This window comes from Hemicordylus capensis, chromosome 8 (assembly GCF_027244095.1).
Source record: "Hemicordylus capensis ecotype Gifberg chromosome 8, rHemCap1.1.pri, whole genome shotgun sequence".
NCBI lineage: Eukaryota > Metazoa > Chordata > Lepidosauria > Squamata > Cordylidae > Hemicordylus > Hemicordylus capensis.
In genome coordinates, this window is record NC_069664.1 from 20,452,399 (window position 1) to 20,474,847 (window position 22,449).

The window sequence follows — 22,449 nt, forward strand, 5'->3', positions numbered from 1 at the left end:
AAGTGGAGCTGTCACTCCGGCGCGTCACGTGACGTCTTGGGGAGGGCGCCCCCTTCCCCGCTCTCGAGCCGCGCCTCTCGGTCTAGTTACGAGCAAACTCCGCCCAGCGGCAGGAGGCACCACCGGAACTGTTGCATATAGACGAAGCGCGTTGCCGCGTGGCGTGAATGGTGTCCCCGCCCCGACTCTGATGCGCGCTCCCCGCAGCCCGCCCGAGCGCTGGCACGCTTCCTCGTCGAGAGTAAGTCCCATTGAGCTGATGGGCTTCCAGCCAGAGAAGCATGCTTTGGAGGGGATCGTCGTCGGTGTGCCGTTAAGGCTTGCAATGCTGTGTAGTACCCGTCTGAAGAGGTACACGTGTGTGTACACACCTGAAGTTGCTTGCTGCCTTATAAACTGCGGCGCGGCTTGCAGCCCTAGCTGGAGCCACCAACACGCATTGGTAATGCACCCAGTCTCTCGTGTAGAAAGAATACCCGGAAGGGGTTGGGGGGGGGGGGCGGGGGTACAGAAATCCTGCAGAGCTGGAAAGATAGAACTTCGCAACTTTTCGGTTCCTCTGCAATCAATCAGTCTTTATTATAGTCATAGACCTGTAAGGGTGATTACATATGATAAAGATATGTAGGGGTGATAAAAGAGTACATGAAAACTACATGAGAAACGTAAGGGCATGCAAAGCCTAAAATGGCATAAGAATCATAAAAAAAAGATTAGAGGGCGTAAAAGAGGAGTATAAAAAGGTTAGAGGACCTAAGGCAGAAATGCATAAACACTAAGTAATAAAACTACATAACGGCCACGTTTCAAAACTGTGAGACTATAAGGGGCAGTAAGGACATTGTGGTTTTTAATCGGACAACTTTGTTGTTGTTGTTGAATTTAGTTAATGTTATTACTTTTATTGTATCTTGTGTCTGTCTTATAGTTGTGATCCGCCCCGAGCAGTAGTGAACTGGAGGGGCGGGGTGCAAATCAAACAAACAAACAAGGGGGAAAAGTCTAGAGCGCGCGCAATGTTGAATGAGCGAGCGAAGGGTAGTAGAGCCCACGCTGCGCCACCGGAGGTTCCGCCGGCGCTCGATTCCTCTGGAGACTCCATCGTAGCCCACAAACATGAATCCACCCCGTGCAAAAACCTGCAGACTTTTTAATTTGAGCCGCCTCCTCACAAGGAAGGGTGCACCTTGCGCCTCGGTAGCGCGCAAAGAGGGAAGTGGAGTGGACTCTCACTTTGGGGGCAGGGCATTCCCCTCGCTCTCCAGCCGCACGCGATCCGCTCCAGCCCGCCTCTCCGGCTGCTGCTAAGCCCCCGATCCGGATTGCAGCTGGAGCCACAATCCACTCCCCTGCTCTTCGCCCACACAGCTCTGCCGAGGAAAGGCCGCCGCCTCCTCGCACCTGCCAGCCCCCACTGCAGCTTCGCTTCTGCCTCCACTCACTGACAAAAGCGAGGGCGGGCACAGGAGACGCCCGAAGAAGCCGCAGTCCGCCGCGGCTGCTTCCTTCCTCGTTGCGAACCCAGGAAGAAGAACTCCAGTGAGTGCCCCTTCCTTGCTGTCGGGAAGCCGATCTGGGTCCCGCTCCTAGAGACCGGTGAGACTCTTAATGCTTCTCGCTTTTAAACGTGCCCTAACTTTATTCCCGAAGTCAGTCGTTTCATTTGTGCTTTTTCATTACTGGCCTGCTAAGCTCTGTCTACTCTGTGCAGCTCAAAATGGATCGCTTGGTTTCCTTCCGCTAGGGAAGCTCCGGTGGGGAACAACAAAATGAAATGGTTACAGGTTTGGCAGGAAGAGCAGAGAAAAATCGTCCGGGATGCAATAATGGCAGTTCTCCTGCTGGGTTTCAGTGGTGCTGGATTGCACCCCAGACAGGCTGAACGTGCTCAAAAGCTGAACCGATATACAGTGTGTTTCTTTGATCCAGTTCGTCACCATCGGCTGGGGGCATGGAAGGAGGGGAGACCGTTGAAGATAAAACTAAAGTTGCATTGAGCAAGTGCTTCTCTGCTATGCTGAGCAAATCAAATCCTACAGAGTTCAGAAGGGGAAAGAATGCTTTGGAGTTTGGCAGAGCTGTGGAAGGAAATTGTTGAGAAGGAAAAACAGAGCGTTCTTAACCTCACCTGTGCCTGGAAGCTCAGGCTGGGGGAGGGATGCATATTTTATTTTTATTTTATTTATCATATTTATATACCACCTGATGCATATTTCTTGGTGGTATACACAATTTAAAACACAACAAATATAAATCAGCATAAAAGCAATTAAAACAATTTCACAGAATGAAAAGTTAAAACCATGTCATGGGATAAAAACAATTAAGCAGTTCAGAAATTCAGTTAAAAGCCTGAGAAAAGAGGGGTGTCGTGAGGGGCTTCCTAAAAGCAATTGGAGAGGGAGATGCTCTTATTTTGATAGAGATCATATTCCAACCACCACCACCCTGCAGCCACAGAGAAGGCCTGGTCCTGAGTTGCCTCCAAACGAGCTGGTGGCAAACGTAACTGGACCTCTCCAGATGATCTTAATTGGCAGCAGGGTTCATGACAAAGAAGGTGCTCTCTTAAATACCCTACGCCCAAGCAGACTTCTCTCTAACAGAAAATCCCAAATGTTGATGACTACAACTCCCAGCATCCTCAGCCAAAGCCCCCTGCAGCTAGGGATTCTGAGAGCTGTAGTCAACAACATCTGGAATTCCCTCTTATAGGGAACACTGGGCCCAAGCTGTTAAGGGCTTTATTATAGGTAATAACCAACACTTTGTATTTCGCTCAGAAGCATAGCAGCCAGTGCAGTTCTTTTAAAATTGCTATTATATGGTCCCTTCGGGTTGTCCCAAACACCAGTCTGGCTGCCGCACTCGGTAGCAATTGTAGTTTCCAGACTAAGTACAAAGTCAGCCCCACGTAGAATGCATTACAGTAGTCAAGCCTGGAGATTACCAGCATATGCACCACTTTTTAAAGGTCATTTGCGGTTTGTTTTTTTGCAGGATTCCTCTACCTTTTCAAGAAGCATGAGCTTAAATTCCCCATTACTGAATCTGCAATCTGGAAAAAAAAAGTGGGTAGCTTTATCTGCTGCATTCTGTACTCAGTAAAGACAAAAAAAATTGCCAAGTAGCAGTTTACTCAAGATTGTGTTCAGGAACAGCCTTCATCAGCTCCAGGAAGGCTGTGATCCTTTCTGGTCAAATGACAATAAAGCGACTGTCATTCAAATATTTCATAACCTAAGAGACAAATGACTGTATGACGTGTCTGGTGACATGTCTGGTGGGCCTTGAAAAAGTGTTGGGAGCTTTAGCTGGTGGGTGCAGGCCACAGCTCGCCCATCTTCCAGTGCATAAGCTGCAGGCTATCCATAAACCACCATTTGCCCTGGCTTGCTTTCCAGGAAAGATTCAAAGTGCGGATATTCCAGTGCAGAAACCACTCGGCTCTGCATCCTGCAAACTGTCTCCTGTTATATTCCCTCAAAATCACAGATGGCATAGAGTGCCTTCTCAGTTCAGCACACTTGAAGGGCAGCGGCCAGCCGTGTTTCTCTCTAATTTTTCCCCATCTGTGTGCAGAATGAGTTTTGTTCTGGGCGGCAGTCTCAAAGCAGTGAGTGGGACCTTCAGGGTGGGACCTTCCTGATTCAACTTGAGCAGGATCTAAACTTAACGGAGCAGACATCAAAAAAACGTGTGCGCATGTGCACCCCTTAGGGAACACTGGTGGCCCAGCACCTTACAAATCCACTTTCCAGCTCACCAGAGCTCTCTGGTGAGCAGGACCCCCAGCCCCACACAGATCTCATCCCCAGAGGTCTCATTTCCACTGCCCTTTTGGACGAGGGAAGAAATAGCAGGAGGCCTTCCAGAGCATTTGAGGGGGCTCCCGCCATTTGTTACTCTAAAGCATGTGCATGTGTGCACACTCACACATTTTCTGATGTCCGCTCGGCTAATTTTAGATCCCACTGAATCCGGAAGGTCCCACCTGGCACACACACTGCCTTGAGACTGCGGCACAGAACAAATCTAATTCTGTATACAGATGAAAAACAGTCGGAGAACCCTACTTACCCTCTCCATCTCCCCGTGCAAATGACAGAAGACCGCTTCTCTCCTAAGCCCTCTGGCCGAGTGTCAGGAAAGGATTGGAGAGGAGTGGTGGCAAGCACAAATTATGGCTGGCTAGTGAGCAATGCCTAAATGCATTGAGCCTTCCAGATATCAGGTCTACTATTTCACTGGCCTCTGAGTTTTCACTATTCCTTTAACGGCAGAAATGTGGAGGAGCAGGTGAGAGTATCTGGTCCCTGGATGTATAGACTTGCTTTGGTTGGTGTTTGTGGAGTTGCTCCTTGTCTGATCAAAGCAAACAATACCCTCCAACAGTGACTAGGGTCATGCTATCTTTTCTAGGAGAGTTTTCTTGTTTCCTGCATTTGGTTGGGAGTGAGTTACAGTCCAGTGCAATGCAGGAACAACGTAGGAACTTCCTGTCCTCCAGTGAGTCAGAATTTTGGTCCATCTAGCGCAGAATTGTCTGTACAGACTTTAACTATGCAGTAATTGCCTGGGAACGACAAAAAAAGACCCCTGAGTCACACATTGCCCAACTCCTTTGGCAAGCTGTTATTCTTGGGGTAGAGATTTGTCTCCGTGATGGATAATGAAGTAGTTTGTTTAGATTCGGGGATAAGTGACAAAGTTCTCTCCCCAAAACAGTAGCTGTTATAAGGTCCCTATTCTTCTTGGTGCGTGTTTTGTTTCATTTTTGATTGGCTTTGTTGGTGCCTAAAACCTAGTGGGTGTGGTAATCATTTTGCTTTTTTCTTGTTGCGGTTGCAGGTAGATGACATAATGCAGCGAGAGTTGCCTTGGAACATAATTTGGGGTAAGGGGGAACAGAACTATTTCTCTGTCCTCTTCTCTGGCCCACCTTGCAAAGGAAGATAGATGTGGATGGTTCTCAGTGAAATTTGCTCTTGACATGGCAGGTTAGTAAGCACATTCATGTGTGTGTGATTTTATTTCACTTTTGTCCCAGTCCTACAGAAGTAGAACCTGCATTTCTGTACTAGACCTTCAGAACCCTTGGCTATGGTAGCTTAGGAGACATTTCAGAACCTGAGCATCCAGAATTCTCCCGGATATGAGCATCTAATAATGTTTCTCTAATGATAAACGTGGGCTGGTTATTGCCTCTTTGCCTACCTTGTTAGCTTCTGGAACCATCTGACTGGCTGCTGGAAATAATAGGATGTCATATACTGTTCCCTCTAAGGCATGCGCACGTGCGCACACTCACAAGTTTTTGGATGTCCGCTCAGTTCATTTTCGATCCTGCTCAGGTTGAATCATGAAGGCCCCATTCTGAAGGCACATGCACACACACTGCCTTGATACTGCCGCCCAGAACAAAACTCATTCCGCACAGACATGAAAAAAAATTAGAGGGACCACTGATGCCATGTGTTTACTTGTTTCATTTAAGAAATTTAGGAACATAGGAAGCTGCCTTATACTGAGTCTTGGTCCATCTAGCTCAGTGTTGTCTATACTGACTGGCAGCAGAGTTTCAGATGGGTATTTCTCAGCCCTACCTGGAGATGCTGCCAGGGATTGAACCTGGGACCTTCTGCATACAAAGGAGATGCTCTGCTACTGAGCTATGACTCCAATTTGTACTCCGCTTTAGCACAAAGGTGGCTCCCGATACAGTAAGCCCCTTAAAATATTTATACCATTAATATTTATAGATGATAAAAACAAAAATCCACAAATACTGCAGCTGATAAAAATGGCTACTATCAAGTGGGTCTAATTCCAGAGGGTAATTATGTGTTGTGTGAAAAAGTACTTCCTTTTGTCAGTCCTAAAGTTCTTGGCAATCAGTTTCATGAGATGACCCCTGGACCTGGTTCTAGTGTTATGTGAGAGGGAGAACAATTTCTCCCTATCCACTTTCTCTACACCATGCTTGATTTTATAGACCTCTATCATGTCTCCCCTCAGTAGTCTTTTTTTTCTAAACTAAAGAGCCCCAGATGCTTTAGCCTTGCCTCATAAGGAAGGTGCTTCAAGCCCCTGATCATCTTGGTTGCCCTCTTCAGCACCTTTTCCAGTTCTACAATGTCCTTCTTAAGGTATGGTGACCAGAACTGCACGCAGTACTCCAAAATGTGGCCGCACCATAGTTTTGTATAAAGGCATTATAATATTAGCAGTTTTATTTTCAGTTATATACCTGCTTCTGTATTGATGACTTTGCAGGGTGGTTCCGAGGATTCCTGATGAAGCCCAAGAAAAGTGCAAAGGCTTCAGAGAGTGGCTTGAGCAGGGCTTCTCAATATTCACCTTCTCCTCGTGCAGTCAGAAGCTCGAACTCATCTGCAGGCTGTAGTTCAAAGGACAGCTCCGGACAGGTGCCTTCTGCTCCTTTGGTCTGCAGCTCCGACAGCGCCCGCTGGAGCAAACCGTATGACGTGTGCATCTGTCACAACAAGGACGACCTTGAACTTGTGGAGGAGCTGCTCTCCTACATGGAGGGCCAGCCTGAGCACTTCCGTTGCTTTCTCCAGCTGCGGGACTCGATTCCAGGGAGAGCTATTGTCACAGAACTGTGCGACGCCGTCCAAAACAGCCACTGCTGGGTGCTGCTGATCACGCCCAACTTCCTCGAGGATCCCTGGTGCCGGTACCAAATGCATCATGCCTTGATGGAGGCGCCCATGGCCAATGGACGCATCATCCCTGTGCTGAAGGACATTGAGCGCAGAGATTATCCCCGAGAGCTCAGATGCCTCTATTACATCACCTTTACTCTCCAGGAGAACAGCTTCCGGCAGATCAAAGAGGCAATGATACGGTGTAAGTAACAGAGAAAGATACTTAGGGGGATATTATTTCCCCAGGGATTAACATTTTCTGAGGGCCTTGGGTCCAAAGGAAATAGGAAATATTCCTGGGATCACCAGTATAAATTGCTTGTAATTGTAGCCCCTGCTAATTGAGCAAAGAGGCACCATCTAAATGGGTGATTCTCTTGTATTTAGCAAGGGGAGCCCAACTGGCTCTTTCACTGCACATGTTCATAAGTTCTCTAACTGTATATGCAATGTCTCATAAATTACTAGCCTGATTTTACAGAATTACTAGGCTAAGAACACACATGTGCCTCAGATACCACTAAATAAAGGGAGCACTGTAGAATTGGGGTAGTAATGAACACCTCAGCAAGGCTTCTGCATCTCTGAATCCTCTCTCTCTGATCCGCCTTTGGCTGTCAAAGAAGCAACTTGAATGCCGCTCTAAATTCTACCCTCACTGATGGTTATAAAACTTGGTTGTGCACGAGCCTTGGAATTATGCATGGAGTGGAGAGGGTAGACAGAGTGAAATTTCTCTCTCTCACACACACACAACAGTAGAACCAGGGGTCACCCCATGAAACTGAAGGTTGGGAAATTTAGGACCAACAAGAGGAAGTACTTTTCCACAGTGCATAATTAATCTATGGAATTCTTTGCCATGGGATGTGGTGATGGCCACCAGGTTGGATGGCTTTAAAGGGGGCTTAGACAGATTCATGGAGGACAGGTCTATCAGTGGCTACTAGTCTGGTGGCTGTGGGCCACCTCCAGCTTCAGAGGCACAATGCCTCTCAATACGAGTTGCAGGGGAGCAACAGCAGGCAAGAGGGCATGCACATACCTCTTGCCTGTGGGCTCCCCAGAGGCATCTGGTGGGCCACTGTGTGGAACAGGATGCAGGACTAGATAGGCCTTGGGCAATTCAGCAAAAGTGTTCTTGACTGTAGAAAGGAGCATCGTATTTTGCAAAATGTGGCTCCTGCTAACGAGGGACTTGCAAGAATGTGCAGTGTGACAGTTTTGACTTTGGAGAGGTGGTTTTCAAGTGGGCAGCTAGAAAAGCCTTTGTGTAAAATAATGGTACTTCCATTACTGTTGAAGAGAGCTGGTCTTGTGGTAGCAAGCATGACTTGTCCCCCTAGCTAAGCAGGGTCTGCCCTGGTTGCATCTGAATGGGAGACTTGATGTGTGAGCACTGCAAGATATTCCCCTCAGGGGATGAAGCCGCTCTGGGAAGAGCAGAAGGTTTCAAGTTCCCTCCCTGGCTTCTCCATGATAGGGCTGAGAGAGATTCCTGCCTGCAACCTTGGAGAAGCCGCTGCCAGTCTGTGAAGACAATACTGAGCTAGATAGATCAATGGTCTGACTCAGTACATGGCAGTTTCCTATGAACATTTGTACAGAGGCAGCAGTGGGAGAGAAGAGCTGTATGTGAAGAACACAAGTTATATGGTTGCACCTAGATAACTTAGTCTAGAGCAGGTAAGGAAGGTTTTACGAGGAATGGTGTGGAAAGGTAGCTATGGAGTCAGCAAGAACCAACCTTCAAGAGAAAGCCTTGTAGGCAGCAATTGTTTTGCGTGGCAACGATGGAACACAATGGCTGCTTAAAAGGACTAGGAGCGAAATGTTCTGAACTGTTGGGAGAAGATGTAATAAGCTTATGTCCGAGTCCTGAATAACAGCCTAGTTGAAAGTTTCTAACTCTGTTCTTTCTCAATATTTCAGATTTCCAGGACCTCTGTCAGAATGCAAGCAGTAGAAACTAACTGGAGTCTGGCAGGAGAAAAAGTACATCTAGCAAAAGGGAAGGCAGGCGTGAAGGGACTGTCTTTGTGCACGTGGAATGCATGTTACAATACAACGTAGTGCTTTGACAGAATCTAAGTTCCTCCAGCTATACCCCTGTGGGCTGTTTCCCAACTAAGACGGCTGCCCAATTTGTCTGCACATTTGTATCATCAATAGTGGAAGAGTGTGAACACTGATAGAACCTATGCCAGGGACTTTCAGCCAGGGGTATGCAAACCTGTGGGGGTACTTTAAAGCTTGGGGAGGGCATGCGGAGCACAGGGCGTAAGAGGAGGGCACAGGTGGCACGTGCCCTGGGGCCCCTTATTCCTAGTGGGGCCCAGTGGTCCCTCTAACAAGGATTCCCAGATGTTGTTGACTACAACTCCCATAATCCCCAAGCAAAGGCTATTGCATCTGGGGATGCTGTGAGTTATAGTCATCAACATCTGGGAATCCCTGCTAGAGGGAACACTGGTCCCTCGCCCCCGCCTGCCTCCTTCCAAATGGGGTACTCATGAGTAACTTACTCTGTTGAGCCAGTGACTAATAACCTGCCTTATAACTATAACGTGTGTGTGGGTGAATGAATGTGTATAGGATACCTGAGCTGAAGCTTTGAGACAGAAGGGGGTAACACCTGTTTAAAAAGCTGGAAAACCCTTAACCGATGCCATTGACTGTTAATGCCACAAAAGCTGCTGTGCTAGAACAGGAGCACTTCTAAAACGACAGACCGAGTGCTATATTTGGAATGTGGGCCTTACGCATAATGCTTTGGTTTCATGTTCCTTTCCTTCTTGCTGCCTTATGTTGAGACCAGACTACCTCATTATGCTTCTGTCCGGGATCCTGACTGTTTCTTCTAGCCATCCTCTCGGGGTGGTGCAAGGTATTGCAGCCCCTGAGGCCAGGCACCCCAAGCTGCCTTGCCTTATGCCCCTGTGGGGGCCAGCCTTCTTTGAAAACCAACCCTTCAAGCTTTGAAAAGGGGGGTGGGGGTGGGAAAGATTGTCAGCAGCCTCCTCTTCTATCCTGGCAAGTTTTGCAAAGAGTGTGAGAAGTGCTCCTTGCAAGGCCAGGTTGGTCCCAAAGAGCTCCTTTGATGGCGGTGGCAGCAGCGGGGAGCATCCTGTCACCCTGCTGCCACCCCAATAATCTGCCACCTAAGGTTGCTCTCTCATCTCACCTCATGAAAAGGCCACCCCTGCAGCCTCTTCTCAGTTTTCACATGCTGATTTGGATTTAAACATACGTTTTTCTCCTCATTTGTCCCTTCCTCACCACTTCCAACTGTATAACTTTGATCAAAGATTTTCTGTTAGTATTATACAACAATGAGTAACTGGGGGGGGGGGGCAACCTACTAGTTAATGGCCCAATCAAGTATTAATTGCACCTCACTTTGGTAATCAACATGATTGAAAAGTGGAGGCAATATACCCTAAATAGATAAATAACCTGCCACTGACTTTAGCCTGTGGTCAGTGTCTCATAATAGCACACTTCACTGAGCTCAGTGGGACTTATTCCTAAGTAAGTGTGCAACAGATTGCAACCTTAAAAGATTGCCTGGATGTTAAGCTTACCATTTTGCAGAATAGTACCTCAAGAAGAAAAGACAATGGCAGATTTTTCATCTGTTCTGAGTTTTGTAATGTTGTGTAACAAGATCCCCCTTTTTAAAAAAAAGTACTTTAACATCTTTCTAAAAAGAATAAAGTGGCATTTAAAAAAACAACAAAACTGTTTAAATTTGTTGTTTCCTGCTCCATTGAGTAATAATGTCCTGCCCAAAGGGCTAAACGAGAGGTTTTGAGGGAAATACAGGGCTCCTATCCAACTCTTTGGAGCTCTATGGATATTTGCAGATAAGAGTTGGAGGATGGAAGGGACATCCTTTTAGCTCTTCTCCTGCAAATGTCACTCTCCCAGCCATGCTTTGAAAAAAGGCATGAGCCAGATTGGGGAGAACTGCCTAGGACCCCCAGCTACAATGGCCAAGAGATGAGAGAGTTGTAATCCATCAACTGGGATTGTTGGGAATCCCAACATTGGGAACCCGTACCTTAGAGGAAGCATTGCAGGGGAGAAGTGGTGGGTTCAAGAGCAGCTGGGCACCTCCTGCCCCTGCCATCCACACGAGCCAGATTCCCCCCCGCTCCCTTATACGCCATCATGCTCTTGGTTTTCCCTATTGATAAATCTGGACATGTTTATATTTCCATATGATAAATAATGTCTACTTTGGCCCTGAGATAAGGAGGCAGAGATTCTAGGTAGGGTGGCATGCCAATAGTCCTGTTTGGTTCCCCTGACTGCAGTTCTAACCACAGTCACTAGTCTAGGGTATCCCTGCTGAAATGGGAGGGATTGTATTTCTAAATAAACATACTTTGATCAGACTGTTAGTTTCTTTTGTTGTGGTTTTTGCTGATACTCTGCATTCATGTAATTTGTCTTAACAAGGATTACAAAACCATAACAGTTTTAGTTCCTGATTGATTTCCTTGGGTCAAGGACTTCATACAAAGTGCTGAGTAATAACGCAATACTAGAAACCTCACTACAATATGTGATCTTTGAAAAGTCACACCTGAAGCCTGTGAACAAACAGCTATGTGGCATTCGCTCTGAAATATTTCCAGTATAGCTTCTGGCCAGTGAAAACAGTCCAGCTTTCTCTCCTCTTCCTAAGCAGCCTTGACAGAATGCAGTGTGAACTCCAGTGCTGTTGGCATCTCTCCCAAACGCTTATTTTGGCAACTTTTTAAAAAATAACCAAAGCAATATTTACGAAGGAACTTGTACCCTAAATATCAGCGGTCCTCTGCTGTTTTACCTTTTCTATTCTCATGCTCACCAATAGCCCATGTATCTTTTTATTTCTAAAAACAAGTTGTCCTGCTCAGATACGGAGCAAAAGAGCTTGTTTTGGTTTTCTCAAGAAAAAAAGGCGTTGCAACAAAAGGGAGGTTTACATTTATTTTAGCTTGTGCACTTCCACCCATCTCCCCCAAAGCGTAGTCTTGTGGCTCCGCTGCAGTTACACGCATGCGCACATTCTCCCGACAATTCCCTTGCTTATAGCGACCTCCAGCCAGCAGAGGGCGAACCTCAGGAGACATCCACGCGCGCCACTCGCTGGTAAAGGCGCGAGGCTTTGAAGGCGCATGCGCGCGGTTTTCCCTCTCCTGTCTGCCCTCACACAAAGCGATGGCGGAACCTCTCAGCGTCAAGAGGAAGCATGAGGAGAAAGAGGAAAAGAATGGGGCGGCCGGAGGCTTCCTTTTGTCCGAAGTTTCCTTGCGGAGAGTGCTGAGAGAGTCTGCGCGGGACAAGACCATCTTCCTCCACGGCCAGGTATTGGCTCCTGCCTGGGTTATTGGGAGCCGGCACGGACCAATCAGAATCCAGGGAGGCGTGGCTATCATAACGTCATCATGTGGCCCCGCCTCCGTGAGAGGAATCCCTCCCACTTCTCAGAGAATGGAGGGAGGGATAAATATGAATGGAGAGAGAAGAGGTTTGTGTGCTGGGGCAGGTGTGACAGTTTATTTAAGACCTGTTCCTTTTTCACATATGTATCCTGACACAACCTGATTTAAAAACGAATTGGGCTAACTCTTTTTTTTTTTTTTTGGCAAGCTTTTTGCCCACACAAGGCTCTTCTTCCCCTGCAGCAGGGATTCGAACCAGCAACCTCTTGCTCGCTAGGCAGGTCACTTCCCGCTGTGCTATTAGGTGGCTGCTCAGTCTAGTAAAGTAAAGCGTGCTGTTGACTCGTGGCGGCCACAGAGCCCTGTGGTTGTCTTTGGTAGAATACAGGCGTGGTTTACCATTGCCTCTTCCCACTTAGTATGAGATGCGGCTTGCCTACTTATGGGTGCCAAAAACTATGATAGGATGACAACTCTCCTGCAGTCACTGCACTGGTTACCCATTCGCTTCCGAATTCAATTCAAAGTCCTGGTTCTTACCTTCAAAACCTTGCGGGGTTTGGCACCTGTTTACCTACAGAATCGTCTCTCCCATCCAGTTACATCCCGTCCTGTTAGATCATTTCAGATGGCCCTTTTGACGGTCCCTTATTTTCAAGAGGTTCGGAGTTCTAGGACCCGCGAAAGGGCTTTTTCAGGTGCTGCCCTGCTTCTTTGGAATAAAACACAATACAGCAGCATTAATTTCAACCCTTATTATTCTTTATTCAACCCTTTGCAGGGTTGGTGGCAGCAAATTGGATGCTAGAGTTTTGTGTGTGTCCTTGAAGCTGGAATGGGGTGTGTGTGTGTGTGTGTATACACACACACATTCACAAATGAGTAAATCCAAACAGCGTTCCATACAAGTATTATCTGGTTCCCGGAAGGATGCAGCTAATCAAAATGAATATGCATAAGTATGTTGTTGATTAACGTAACAGAAATGATGCTTAAGGGCAAGACATTTTGGCTTCCGCCTTTTTGCACTGTTACTGTATCTTTCTAATAACATCAGAGCTGCTGAAAAAGGCAGAAGCCTAAATGGATTGTTGATTAACGTAATGGAAATATAACTGTGTAAGGAAAAGATGTGCCAGCCTTGTCGCTTCAAAAGTAGATTTTATTTATTTCATGAAACTTTGGCTAGAGACTCCATAAGCATAGCTAAGTACTGCTGGTATCATTAAGCACCACTGGTTTTATGTAGTCACATTTCAAAACTGATTCTAGTTACTACCATCATGGGTGATAAGTTACAACTGAAATTGGAACAATTATAGCTGTGTTTGATAATGTTACTTCTCTTTGATTGTGGGCACTTATCCCTGCACTAATGAGAGGGAATCCTCATCTGCTGTGGTCCCTGCAAAAATGCCGTGCGTCTCTTTCTCCTTTCCAGATCTTCATTATTTCCCAACCATTTGCAAGAGGGTGGGGAACAGATCGCCAGCCTTTCTCCTTCCATTTGCTCAGTGGGAAGGAGATGGTATGCTCTGTCTGCAACTTGGGTCCAACCCTGGCTCAAGGGTCTTGAGGCCTCTGGGCCCACGGCACAGCCTCAGTGATACTGACCCCTGACACCAGCCCTGTCTGCAACCCTTTAAGGACATTCTTAATGCAGGCCTAACACTTGAAGTGGGTTTGGGGAAACCTGGGACCTTGGTATACGTGTGGGTGTGTGTGGGGGACATGTCGACCTTGTGTATCTGCCTGTCAGGGGTGGCCAGAAATGACTGCAGAGGTGATTTCCAGCTATCATTTTGTTTCTTGCAGCCCCAAAGTGGCTCCGTTTAAAGGAGGGAGCAGACAAAAAAAATTCCAGCAATTTTCAGCCAATTTTTGGATGATTTGGGGGCATCCTGGGGCACAGCACAATTTGCGGGGAGCAGCAAAGCATGATAAGGAACCCCCACCCTCATCCCCCCCCCCAAATTTGGCCAATTTTCGGCAATTTTCGAGCCAGCCAGGAACCTCCCCCCACCCCTGCGATCCCATAGCCCTCAATGCCTCCATATTCACAGTTTTGGTATCCACGGCTGCAGCTGGGAACAGAATCCCAATGAATAACGAGGTCCGTCTGTATAGGCACTATTCAAGTTACAAACATCCAGCTTACAAGCATCCATTTATGCCAAGATTGCACAATTTTGGCCCTCCTGCAGATTGCTCCAAAGATAAACTTGGAAAGGATCTGAGCAGTGCCTGATGCCAGAGGTGTGGCTGAACAACATTTCCAGTTGTTGGCACTGGGACCTTCTCACCCCTTCCTATGATTGGCAAAACCGGAATTAAGTTTGCAAAGTGTTAAAAATGGCACACTCAATTATGCAATTTAGCACAAGCAGGTAAATTTGTATGTACTGTAATCTCCAAATAGAAGATGACTCTGAATTTAAGAGGGCCCCCTTAAAAAGTAGAGGTTGAATACAGGTTGTACCTGCATTTACTTGAAAGAATCAGGACTCTGAATTTAAGACGATCTCCAGATTTCTAATATCAAAAATCTTGGGGAAAACCTAGTCTTGGATTCAGATAAATACAATATAAGTCATAGGATCGATGCAGAATTTGGATTGCTTGGATACAGAGTGTTATTTTTTGTGAAGCAAACAAACTGCAGAGAATGTGCATACACCTGCTTTTTAGGAAGAGAAATGTATGAAGGAAGGATGGAGATCCTGATGCTGCAGGAAGGCAAGGATGATCAGGCCATAGGTGAGACATCCAAGCACTGTTCCCTCTAAGGCGTGCACATGTGCGTGCGCTCACAAGTTTTTTTAATGTCTGCTCAGTTAGTTTTAGATCCCGCTCAGGTCGAATCAGGAAGGCCCCATTCTGAATGCAGGTGCATGATACTGCCGCCCAGAACAAAACTCATTCCACACAGAGATGAGAAAAATTAGAGGGACCATTGTATCCTAATGTAGTGGTTCCCAACCTGGCTTCCTCCAGATGTTGCTGAACGACAACAACCAGCATCCCCAGCTACAGTTTATTATGGCTGGGGGTGCTGGAAGTTTGTGGTTCAGCAACATCTGGAGCAAGGATTCCCTGGGTTGGGTCCCCAGATGTTATTGGACTTCAACTCCCATAATCCCCAGCCCCAGTGGCCTTTGGTTGGGGATATTGGGAGTTGAAGCCCACTAACATCTGGAGACTCAACTCTGAGAATCCCTGATCTGGAGGAACCCAGGTTGGGAATCACTGTCATAGAGGCTTCAGAAAGAGATGTCAGAGTTGCTGATTGAATTAGAGAGGATTAATGACTAGTCCAGAAGAGTGAACTTTGTTCTGAGGCTTGTCTGAATGGGGTGGGGAATTGTTTGAGTATTGGGTGTTGGAGTAAGAGGGACGGGAGGAGAATGCTTGGAGGGGGGAATGTTTGGGGGAAATGCCTGCTGGAATTTTGGGGCAGTTTATTGTGTGGTTGAGGCTTGGAACTTGGGAATCAGGCAGAGGGGAGGGAGGAATAGATCCTTACATTAGGTTGGGTTGGGAACCTGTTAGAAGCCATGTTGTTGGATGAAAGATAAACATTTACCTGAATAAGTCTAACAGACACATTCAAGGACACTTTGCACGTTTCCCTTGTTTTGTTCACAATAGAAGTAAGTAAACCATAACATCTGGTATGTTCTCCAGTTTTCGAGGTAATCTAGACAGGCACAGTTGTGCTTTGCTTTGCACTATAGGGCAAAGCTAGCCATCCACCAATCAGGCCGTCCTCCACCTGCTCAAAGATCTGTCAGTGCAATCCTGACCTGAAGCAGCAAGCAGATGCTCTGCAAGTGCTGACAAAGAAATGTCTGAAATGGCCCATGCCGGTAAGCCAGGCCATCTGCTGGGCAAGTCCACATGCAGGACGCAGGCCCATAGATCTGACCTCGGGGATATCCCTTCCTCATCCCTAGTGAAGTGACTGTTCAGTCCTTTTGGCCATTCACTTGAGGGCCAAACTACACTTTACATCAAGCATGTCGATAGAGCTCATGTGCTTTTGTTTCCTAAATAGAAGGTATGGGGGGAGATCTCAATCTGAACTGTGAGGTGGAGGTGGTTTAATGCGTTGCCTCCACTACTGCCCTAGCCCGGATCGGGGCCACCTCAGTCGCGATCTAATCACGTTTCCTCCTCAAGACTCCAATTTAATAAAGAAATGTTAAGCGCATCTGTCCTAATGGCATACTGAATGTAACTTTGCCCCGGAGTCACCATCCCCAAGGAAATGTACTGGCGAGCATCTCTGCATCCAAGCATGTTGTGCAGGTGCGCCTGGATGTTCTGCAGCACCTCTTCAGGATCTGACAGCCAGAAATAAATGAGAGGCGTAGAGGGCAAGCTTCTTGCACTGCGCAGTGGGGGGAACTTGTGTCAGGAGGGCACAGGTGGCTATTGTTCCATCTAACCAAAGGGCTGGATACCCATCTCAAGGCTTAGATTATTTTTCTTATTAGCATATCTATTGCTTTTAGCCTGGAGATCAGTTCTTCATGTTTAGCGTTTAAAGTGGAGTTGAATTGCAAACTAGCAGTTAACTCAAATGCAGTAAATAAGATGGATGGACTTGTCACTCGGCGGCCATAAAAATGGGAAATTTGCAAGCGCTCTTTTAATTCAGCATTTACAGCTGTACAGTGTTCAGAAGGCAGGTTCTCCCGAGTGCGGGAATGCAGCTGGGTTGGTGTTTTTTAAAAATTGTCCTCTGTAAATCCCGCTCTGAGATAACCAAGGCCCACGACGAAGTGTCGGGAAATTGCGAGGCATCTCTATAATTTCAAAGGAGCATGTAAATCCTCGATGGATGGCTTTTCAAAAGGCCTTGAAGGTGGATCATACTCTCGAGGTCAAACTCGGGGTGTGGCGGGGGAAGGCAAAACGATTAAAGGGGTGAAGGAACCATAAATTAGAGTTGCACTTGCAGATAATCTGTTCATATTGGAACAGCGAAGGTCAGAGTTAATGATTAGGGGTCATACAGTGGATTGTATCAAGAGTTAGGAACATTGGAAGCTGCCTTATACTGAGTCAGACCATTAGTCCATCTAACTCAGTATTGTCTACACTGACTGGCAGTGGCTCTCCAAGGTTTCAAGCAGGAATCTTTCCCAGTCCTTCCTGGAGATGCTGCCAGGGATTGAATCTGGGACCTTCTCCATGCAAGGCAGACGCTTTACCCTTGAGCGTAGCCCATCCCTGAATATATGCTAAGATCACTTTCTCTGATCCCTGCTTGTATCCTATTCCTTTCCCCCAAGGAGCTCTTTATCTCTAGGAATATCAGAAGCTGCCTTATATAGAGACAGACCCTTGGTCCATCTAGCTCAGTATTGTCTACACAGACTGGCAGCGGCTTCTCCAAGGTTGCAGGCAGGAGTCTCTCCCAGCCCTACCTGAAGATGCCAGGGAGTGAACCTGGGACCTTCTGCATGCAAGCATGTAAATGCTCTTCCACTGAGCTATGGCCTCAACCCCTCAGGGGAATATCTTGCTGCATTCAGGGCTCACATATAGTCACCCATTCAAATGCAAACCATTGTGGGCCCTGCTTAGCAAACAGGGCAATTCATGCTCGCTACCGCAAGAAGAAAAGAGTTCTGCAGGTGCTGATGTAGCGTAGTAGCTGTCAAAGAATCTGGTTTGAATCTTGCTTCTGCCATGAATTCACTAGGGAGCCTCAGACCTCCCTCTTTTTCTTTCTCTCAGCTTCACTTCCCTCCACCTTCATCTGCAGCATGGGAATGCTGACCTGTCTTACACTGTGGCTGCAGCTGTAAGGACGGCAATAAAATCTATATGAAGTGCTCTGGCGGCTGAAAGCATTATATAAATGTTAAGCCCTGGTGTTCTGAATCTGATTTATCTGCCGGGTCTCATATATTGCAGGCTTAAAATAAATTAAACCTGCACCAAGGAAAGTAGAACTCAGTGCCCTGAACTGTTCATCTGAAACCAATTCAGGCTTTTAAAAAAGCATCTTAGCCTCTTGCCTGAATAACATCCAGGCAACTGGGCAGAGGAGCTTCTGTAAAACAGAAGAGCAGTTGGTTCGTTTCCATACTGTTAATGTGAGCAGATAGACTAGTAAAAGTGTTGTGAGTAGTATCTTCTGTTAAGGTATTTGCAAGGCTGAGCGAGTGTTTGCACGCTCCCAAGGGTTTCTGCCCGCTTGACCAGATCATTGGAGCGGGCTTTGCTCCACCTGCCGACAGTCAGGGAGGCTCAGCTGTCAAGCACGCGTGACAGGGCCTTCTCGGTCATTGCCCCCAGGCTTTGGAATGCTCTCCCAGCTGATGTCCGCTCCTCAGCTTCCTTGACAGTTTTTAGGGGGAAAGTAGAGACATGGCTCTTCACCCAGGCTTTTGAATGAGTGTAATGGGTTTTTTTTAAAACTGCTGCTGCTTTGTGTGATCTATTATTATTATTGTATGGGTTATTACATGTTTATATAGAGATTATTTTTTATATTTATATAATCTGTACTTTTGTATTATGTCTTCTGATTTGCAAGATCATCTGTACCTTTATGGAACAATAGTGCATTGTTTTAAATCATTTTGTAAACCACTTTGAGATTATTTTAATGAAAAGCAGTATATAAATTGAACAGTCAGTCAATCAATATGTGCTGACTTGGCCTATTCCTGCTTCCGCTAGTGCTGGACAGAGACAAGCAGCTCTCTCCAGAAGCACCTCGGCTCCCTCCCTCTGCCCGTTGCAAATCAGGCTGTGTCTCCTTCCTAACTGAAGAGCTTCCACAGGCTGTAGCTTTTAACAGCCACCTAATGGCGCAGCGGGGAAGGAACTTGCCTAGCGAGCAAGAGGTTGCTGGTTCGAATCCCCACTGGTATGTTTCCCAGATCGGGCAGCAGCAATATAGGAAGATGCTGACAGGCATCATCTCATACTACGCGGGAGATGGCAATGGTCAACCCCTCCTGTATTCTACCAAAGACAACCACAGGGCTCTGTGGGCGCCACGAGTCGACACCGATTCGACGGCACAACTTTACTTTAGTTTAGTTTTTAAACAAACCATGTTCTTCACTGTAAGATTCCTCCACCGAGACTAGAACTTCAAGGTCCTTTCCAAGTCCAAATCTAAAAGGCTATGATTCATTTTGAGTTTTAAAGATCAAAACCATTCTTCAATGATCAAAGATATTCTCCCCGCTTATTATCTCTCATGTTCCAGAAGCCGAATTTATTTTATCCTCCGTAACCATCTCGGATACACTATTGTCTGTCCCTGCTCTTCGAGGTGGAAGGAAAGGTTCGAAAGCACCAAAGAGGCAAACGAGTCCCTGTGGTGCCCCCCTCCCACCATCAGCCCTCAGTGTGGTTCCCTGACTCATTGTTTATTGGGCCTATGTGAAGCTTTGGCCAAAACGGAATACTCTGCACAGTCTCCCTGGCACCATGTAGAGGCGACCATTTCCACTGTGCAGTGCTGCTGTGCTTTGCCCAGTGCCGGGGGGCTCCTTTAAGTGAGATGGCTTTAAAAGAGAACTGGACAGATTCACAGAGAATGGGGCTATCAGTGGCTAGTATCCATCCTATCTAAATGGAACCTCCATGTTCAGGAACAGTGGCCGATATCCAGACTAATGCCATGGCAGCACAGCAGTGTTTTCTGTTGGGTGTGGGAGGGGGGGTTTCTGTGACCCTCCTCCCTTCCTCCATTTGTGCTTCCTGAAAATATGTCCTTAGGACCCTCTAGTGCTTATTTCCCAGAGAGACGAGTGGCTGCAAAGGGAAGAAAGGATTGCTGAAAAATGTGCCTCCCATCACATGAAGGAAATAGCTGTTGCACCAATGTGCCGTTGCCCTGGATGCTGGCCACTGGGTAGCAGTTGCTGGGGGCAGGTAGGGAATGCCCTGTTGGTGAGTTTCCAGAGGCATTTGACTCACAATTCTTGGAAGCAAAATGGTGGCTGAGGTGGGACTGGGCTTGATTCAGCAAAGCAGATCTTGTGTTGTTTCTCCAGGTGAATAGCGCTTCTGGGGATGGAACGGATGCCGTTGTGATCTTGGAGAAGACTCCCTTCCAGGAGGAGAACATTTCTGAACTCCTAAAGGAATATACAAAGCTCCAGCTCCAGATGTCCAATGATATCTACAGCACTTACCACCTTTACGTCCCTCCAGAGCTGAATGGTAAGTTGTCTGCAAAGGAGGTTTGGTTTCCCGGCACCGGCCAGTTTATGCAGGCTCGGCCAGGCTTCCTGGATTGCACTGATGTTGCACCAGATACGGTGGGATTTTCAGGTACTGCCTGTACTGTTAGGGCCTGCCTGGGGAAGAGAACCAGGGATAGGCTAGGTCCCTTTTGCATGTCCCTGATCTTTCCTTAAAATGGGGGGGGGGGGCGGGGAGAGACAGTTGTATATCATGTTTTATCTATTATCCTTCTATTGTGGCTTCTATCATCCCCGGCCACAATAATGATAGGAGTGGTAGTTCAACAATAGCTGGAGAGCCAAGGTTGCCTACCCCTGTACTAGTGGCTACAAGTGTGATTGTGTGTCAGTGGTGACCCTTCCTTAAGAAGACATCTTTGGGTACCCCCACCCATGTTGTGGTCACATTCAAGGTTGGACTGCTGCAATGCCCTCTCCATGGGGCTGCTCTTGAAGACTATGTGGAAGCTTCCATTAGTGGAGAAATGCCACAGCCAGGCTGCTTTCTGGGGCTGCCCAAAGTGATCATATAACTCCAGTTTTAAAAGAACTGCACTGGTTGCCACTTGGTTTCTGGGTCCAAATCAAGGTGCTGACCATCTCTATATATAATTCCCTAAGACGTACCTGTGGCTAATCCCATGTGTGGAAGCTCTCACGAGAGAGCTGCTGGGAGGGGGAGAGAAAGCAGAGGGGCGAGAACGGGGGGTGGGGGAGAACTAGAGGTGCAGATGATCTGTGCCCGGACCAGCTACCTATCTTTAAAGCTCTAAATGACTTAGGTAAAGGTAAAGTTTGCCGTTGAGTCAGTGTTGATTCCTGGTGACCACAGAGCCCTATGGTTGCCTTTGGTAGAATACAGGAGGGGTTTACCATTGCCTCCTCCCGTACAGTATGAGATGATGCTTTTCAGCACTTTCCTATATCACTGCTGCCCTATATCAGGGTTTCTCATAGCCTGGGAAACATACCAGCCGGGATTCGAACCAGCAACCTCTGGCTTGCCAGTCGAGTCATTTCCGTGCTGCGCCATTAGGTGGCATTTTCTAAATGACTTAGGACCTAGCTATTTTCAGGACTGTCTCCTCCCCTGTGATTCTACCTGCCTGACAAAATATGCCAAAGGGACTCTGCTTCACATGCCGACACCTTTGGGGATCTGATTGTTGTACATTTGGGGCAGGGCCTTCTCTGTGGTTGCCTCCAGACTTTGGCATTTTCTCCCTAGGAAGATCCTTTCCCTGACCTCCCTCCTGAACTCCCATAGGCAACTGCAGATAGTTTTATTCAAGCATACTTTTGGGAAGTGAGAGGCAAACTTGCTGCATGACTTTTTATGGCTTCCTGTGCTTGTTTATGGTGCCTTAATGGTATTTTAATTCTGTCTTGGCATTTTTAAATCAATCTTGTTTTATATTGTTTTAAATATGCTATAAATTGCCATGAGGTTATACTAGCTAAAGGTGGCGCAGATGTATAAAAATAAATCAATACATTTTCTACTTTGAATTTTGCTGCAGCCATGAATTTATTAGGTGCCCTTAGGCAAGCCACTGTGTCTCAGCCTCAGCTCCTCCCTTCTGCATCACTGCATGGTTTTATTGCTTTTTATGCCCTTTTTTATTGCTGTTGTAAGCCACCTTGAGGGTGCTTCAGTCTGGCAAGGTAAGTAAGCCTGGAAATCAAGAAGAGGTCGGTGACGATGCCGGCTCACCTTTGCTTCTCCTGGGTCTCCTTGCTTCCAGCCACATGCGGGAAAAGAATGGGACGGAGCCCAAGAGGTGAAGACTGAGGGGCAGCTGCCAGAGGGGGAGCAACGCCAGAAGGTGTTTAGACGGGGAAAGAAACTTTTGGGAAGAGACAGAGGCCGCCGTCTGCTGTTTCCCTGGTGGCCATTTCCCCGGGGAGCTCTTGACACTGGGCACGCTGCAGCTTTAAGACTCAGCCTCGGATGGAACACCTGGGCTGAGCTTAGGGATGCCAGCAACACAGTCTCCTGTATGGAGATTGCCCCCTCCCTCTCAGTGATTGGCAACTGTGCTGTGGGCTGCTGCCTGCCCTCTCAGTGCACAAAGAAACGCCCATCTCCCTGCCCCAGACTCCTCCTGCAAGCTATGAGCAACT

The 22,449-nt window shown here is 47.2% G+C and overlaps 2 protein-coding genes across 7 annotated transcripts in view; both read left to right on the forward strand.

Moving 5' to 3' along the window:
* Positions 1–51: 51 nt before the first annotated feature.
* TIRAP (TIR domain containing adaptor protein) lies at positions 52–11,071 on the forward strand. 5 transcript variants are annotated; one of them, XM_053270272.1, is made up of 6 exons: positions 254–442; positions 929–1,596; positions 3,001–3,071; positions 4,852–5,000; positions 6,277–6,873; positions 8,604–11,071. In XM_053270272.1, the coding sequence occupies exons 4-6, from the start codon at positions 4,994–4,996 to the stop codon at positions 8,642–8,644; spliced, it is 645 nt and encodes a 214-aa protein (XP_053126247.1). In that variant the 5' UTR covers positions 254–442; positions 929–1,596; positions 3,001–3,071; positions 4,852–4,993; the 3' UTR covers positions 8,645–11,071. The 5 variants fall into 5 exon arrangements, with proteins under 5 accessions (XP_053126250.1, XP_053126247.1, XP_053126246.1 ...); XM_053270275.1 differs by lacking the exons at positions 254–442; positions 3,001–3,071 and adding an exon at positions 52–241; XM_053270271.1 differs by lacking the exon at positions 3,001–3,071.
* Positions 11,072–11,798: 727 nt separating this feature from the next.
* DCPS (decapping enzyme, scavenger) overlaps positions 11,799–22,449 on the forward strand; it is a 57,393-nt gene continuing 46,742 nt past the window's right edge. The window contains exons 1-2 of one of the 2 annotated variants that reach the window (XM_053270270.1): positions 11,799–12,029; positions 20,134–20,302. In XM_053270270.1, coding sequence (XP_053126245.1) covers positions 11,883–12,029; positions 20,134–20,302 — 316 coding nt within the window. In that variant the 5' untranslated portion in view covers positions 11,799–11,882. The remainder of the gene's footprint in view (positions 12,030–20,133; positions 20,303–22,449) is intronic. The other variant, XM_053270268.1, reaches the window with a different exon arrangement.

Bases quoted from the DNA above. Each gene is read 5' to 3' on its own strand.
- TIRAP (XM_053270275.1), top strand. The intron at 6,874-8,603 runs GTAAGTAACAGA...TCAATATTTCAG, and splicing joins CAAAGAGGCAATGATACGGT to ATTTCCAGGACCTCTGTCAG.